General features: G+C 29.2%; 1 protein-coding gene across 3 annotated transcripts in view; it reads left to right on the top strand.

The window, feature by feature from the left end:
* LOC106478349 (F-box only protein 11-like) overlaps positions 1-5,208 on the top strand; it is a 100,628-nt gene that overhangs the window by 33,794 nt on the left and 61,626 nt on the right. For all 3 annotated transcript variants that reach the window (XM_013938889.2, XM_022381942.1, XM_013938888.2), the window contains exons 3-4: positions 1,042-1,183; positions 2,866-2,995. In XM_013938889.2, coding sequence (XP_013794343.2) covers positions 1,042-1,183; positions 2,866-2,995 — 272 coding nt within the window. The remainder of the gene's footprint in view (positions 1-1,041; positions 1,184-2,865; positions 2,996-5,208) is intronic.

The following is a 5,208-nucleotide window of genomic DNA, read 5'->3' as shown; positions in this document are numbered from 1 at the left end:
TTGAAGCTGAATAAAAGTGTTATTAGAATAAAAACATACCATTTTCCTCTTTTTCATTAGTGGGTGTCTTTACAAAGAGTTAAGTCTTTTTAGTGCTGGATTTAGTTGCTATAATGTGTTAAAATGATGAATATTAATAAGATGCTAAGCAATATTTGCTAATTGCTAATCAAATTCAATATTGAGCAGTTTTATCTTTTCACTCTTCTTATATTGATTTAACTCACTGCTATGGTGCTACAGTTGTGAAAATGCACTGAAAAGTTATATTTCTGCTTATATAATATAGCACTCTAAAACAACAAAGGTGACCAGATGGCAGTGAGAATGATATCACACTGAATAAAGAAAAATTACATATATTGGAACTTGTATCAGAAGCACTAACTTACTAGAAAAGTAAATGCAAAGTAATACATATTTTGAAATTGTCCAAAAAATCAATGTATTCTAAGCTAAAATGATATACAGAAAATAGCAAACAAACATTTAAATTCTAAATATCAACTGATACAAAAAAGTGCAATCTGTCTTTTGAGGAAGTTCTGAATGGCATGGCTTCAGGCTTGTGACATGCATGGCATAAGCAAGTTTGCTGCACAGCTGAAAGCATGGATGCCAGCAGGAAGGAACAAGGAGGCATTTGTGCTTTTTACATTTCACAAAAAATTGCACATGTAATTATGTAAATTAACATTGTAGTTAAATGTTTTAGTAATTTTTTTAAAATTGCAAATTAACATTTACATTTAAGCACACATAACACATTATTTTAGTCTGTTGACTTGCATTGTAAAAGCTGATTCTTCCCTACACACGTTTTGCTAACCCTCCCCAGAAAATATTTTTGTGTGTACCCATAGCCGAAAGTGTGCACAATTTAGAGAGAACATGTTCATGACATAAGCTTACTATTTTGAGATAAATGATATTTTGTACAAATTACTGTACAAGTTAAAGTATTCAGGAAATTAATCAGTATAATTGTTATTGTAACTAATTATAGGTATAATAACTTTGTATATTTTTTTTTCCTAAAAGTGGGTGCTGCTCATTATCTTTTATATGAAGTACCTGACGAGTTGCTGTTAAACATTTTCTCATATCTACTGGAACAGGACCTTTGTCGAGTTTCTCAAGTCTGTAAGCGCTTCCACACTATTAGTAATGACATGGAACTTTGGTAAGTGCATTCATATTTTATTAAGTTAAGAACATAAAAGTTAAAGGTTATGGTAAAATCTTTTTAAAATACTGATTAATATTCTGTGATTTTTTTTACAAAAAAATTGTTTTCTGTTTGAGTCATTGCTTAAAAATTTCACAAATATGTTTGCTATTAAAAAAGGAAAATGTTTTAAAGTGTACAGGGCTGCTTCAAAATGTTCATAAAATGGTTTTCAATGAAGTGTTTGGTAAATATAAATGCTGTTTAAAGGTCTTTGAACTTGAGTTAGTTACAAATATCTGTACATTGTGTTGTATAGTACAGGTACTGTACATGTACAGTACGTATTTTGGTTGCTAGGTATAAAACACAACATTTTCTTAAATTAATGTCCCTATTTAATTCCATGTTTCATTGTTTCTTATAAGAGAAATTGCCCCACTTTGCATCATATAGGCAATGTTTATGCTCTTATGGTTCCTATCCTATCCCCTCCCCATTTCCCATTATTCTTCTGGTGGAAAATTCCCCATTATACATTGTTTCGTTATAAGTTACAACTTTCTGTTCCCTAACTCCGACATATAACAAGGGTCCCTCTGTATAATAAATACCATCAAGTCTAAAATGATTATTAGCACTATTTCAAGATTTATTTAGAGGTCAGGTATGTTCAGTTTTAATCTTTAAATCTTCATGTTGTTTTTCACACTGTTGTGTTAAAGTTTACAAAATCCACAGTTAGTTTGAGTTTTAAGATACATGCTTAGTAGGGTTTTTTTGGTTCCTTGAGAAATTCACAAAACTAAGTAAACTTGTTAATTTATAATATAAACTTTCAAGTAGTGCTGAAAATTGTTTTATGCTTATTTTTATCCCAAAAGGGGTTTCGATATTGTTACTGTCCATAAATACTGTACATACGGTTGTGCCAGTGGTATGAATTCAGCCTAGTTGTAAAAATTGCATGAAATGTCATTACATTTATAATGATTAAAGTTTGAGAAAAAGAAGAGTATATAAAGTTTTAAGTCATTTTCTTTGTGTTTAGGTCATTGTTTAAACCAGGTATAAAAGCAAATCATTGGTGACTGTGATGCCTAGGATATCTCTCAAACATTATTATGTTACACAGTATACTAAACACTGTGTAAATGTTATATTGCTATCAGAATACCTTGAGTTACTTTTTATATATGAATTGTTGCAATATATGAAGTTGTGGGATATAAGATAATTACTAATTATTACCTAGTAGTGAAAAATTATAACTAATAAACATTTAGAATTTGATAATTATATAGGCCACTAACCATGACAACAGTTAATATCCAGTCATAATAATCTTAATATAAGTACTTAATGACAATGTTTGGAGGTAAAGCTATTTTAAATTAAAGTATTTATAAAATTAACATATATTTGCATATGCACATGGGTAATCTAAAAGTCACCTCACTTCAATCTTGTTGGTCCTTTGTCAGTCTGTGAGCCATGCTAACTTACTGTCCCCACATACTTGTGCATTAATCTGACAAATACTCTCTGGGACAAATATATTTTGAACCACCCTGTATATATTTATAGTATTTTATTTTAATATTTCTAATTTTTTATATTTTGTTTTTTTTATCAAATTCATAAGTTATACTTTGATGCATAAAAATATTACATGCAAATTTCCCAATTATTTTTAGGAAAAACCTTTATCAGAGTGTATATGAATATGACCTTCCTCTATACAATACGGGTCCTTGCAAATATGTATTTGTGCAGCTTGAGGAAACAGAGAATGAAAATCCATGGAAAGAAAGTTTCAGGCAGTTGGTAAGATATGTAACTTTTATCTTAATTTCACAATGTAAAAATTACAATTATCAAATAACTGAATTAAATAACTGGAAGTCTTTAATTAATGATTTGGAAATTCCAGATAAATCTGTAAATTGTTATTTGGGCACATGCACTTTTTTATTGGATATAGTAGTTATGTGCCTAACCTGTGTCCAAAGGAGCTGACTCTGTGACAACTCCCATGGAGTGGAGATGAAAGGATGCTCTTTGTGGTGAGGGTCCATAGAGAACTTGTGACATTGTAGACCTGCAAAGATTAGTGTAGAGGGAGGGATAGTTCATTTATAAGTCCACCAGTTGGCACGGAAATTCCAGTAGAATGCTCCCAGAGGACATGATAACTCGTGTTGCTTTCAACAGTGTGTGATATGTCTTCCCTTCCATCAAGGTTATAATAATGTAATGGGTTTATTTTGTCATATTGATTGCAATGATTTTCCATAAAACAAATCACATCACAGATATAATGTTTTCCAAACAATTTTTTATCATACAAACAAAGTAAAATAAGCATGCAACACTTACCATTTTGTTTTGTCAACATACTCTAATTGGTGAAATAGCACATTCTCTGTATGTGTACAAAATGGTATGTTATTCCATAAAATAGAATGATTTAAAATAATTAAAATGTTCTCAGTTCACTTACAAATTGAAGACTGTTATATGACTAATTTAGTTGAACATTTGTTATTAGCTCTCTATACACAGGACCATGTAAGTTGACCAACCTTATAACCATGAAACTATGCATACTATATCTCTAAATGTACTTAGTGTATCTTCATGAAATATGGCAAGCTTTTAGTAAACATTAAAAGTGTGTGTTGAACACAAAAAATCATTTGTTTTAAGTAACCATTTTTACTAAAAATTTGTTAATGAATTTACGGAGTCAGTCTGACTCGGACTCTAACTAGTCTGTGTGCAAAGTGATGTTTTTGCTGAGAATAAATGTACTTCTTTTCATCTGACAGTTTCATATTTCATTATCCCTAAAATGTCAAATGAATATCAAAAGTGTTGTTTTTATTTCAGTAAAACTTTATATTTCATCTTTTATTTTCTCTAACTTAACACTAAGTCTAGCTGAATTATCAATGTATAGTAAAATAAAAGTTTGAAAATTATGAAATCAATTTTTGATAGTGTTGATTTTCTAATATTTTCATAGTTTGAAACATTTATGTTTTCAAATATAGCAACACATCACAGTGAGAACATATTAGCAGATATTCAGAGACCGACATCTATGTGCATGAAATTCTTTACTTGGACACATATTGAGCTAGGCCTAGCATGTTTTCTCTAAGTTCATTGTTGAACCAAAAATTAATGTACATTTCAAATATGCATTTTGGAGTATAAATAATACATAAATCACTAAAACAGAATTTTAAAAAACAACTGTAATTTAGCTATCTAACTACGTTATAAATGGTTAAAAAAATCATTAAAGCTATGAGCATTAACTTTACTTACACACTCACACACATCAATCACTTTTATAGAATAATTGCTGCTGCTGCCAAGTTCAAAAGACACGTGCAGGCTTAAAATATAAAAAAGATCTTTCTATAGGTTATATACAAGTACATCAAATAAGAACTTGTGGTTTTGAAAATTGACTTAAGTTAAGGATAGGTAGTGGGTTGGAAAAATTTATTGATATCTCCACAAACAGTGAAGTTAGGAAATTGAAACTATATATTTGACCACGTCAATATTTTTAGATTGTGTTTACAGTACTTTGGCAGTTTAGATGCTATTGAAGCTATACGAGGTAAAAGAGGGAGAATTGAGAGTGCTCCCATACCATGTGACAACAAAAATGAAGATTGAGAATTTTTGAAAATATTTTAATTTAAAATTTCAAAATTAAAACTTGGATAATATACAAATTTGAATTAGAAACTACAATCTAATGGTAATTTTATTGAATACATTGGTAATAAAGTTGTTCAAGAAAATTTTATGTATCTGTAAAATGTCATGATGTGCACTTGGTTACAAAGTTGGTCAAGATGACCAAGCTCTTTACACGAAAAGTTATGCTTCTTGATAATCTTATATAAAAGAGTTGATGATATATATATATATATATATATATATATATATATATATATAATAATAAAATAAAAAATAAAAAAAACTAAAAAGTAAAACTAACGTACTAGTTATTATTA

The sequence above is a fragment of the Limulus polyphemus genome, unplaced genomic scaffold (assembly GCF_000517525.1).
Source record: "Limulus polyphemus unplaced genomic scaffold, Limulus_polyphemus-2.1.2 Scaffold202, whole genome shotgun sequence".
Lineage (NCBI taxonomy): Eukaryota > Metazoa > Arthropoda > Merostomata > Xiphosura > Limulidae > Limulus > Limulus polyphemus.
The sequence above is the reverse complement of the archived record's forward strand: the minus strand, read 5'-3'. Positions and strand labels throughout refer to the sequence as shown.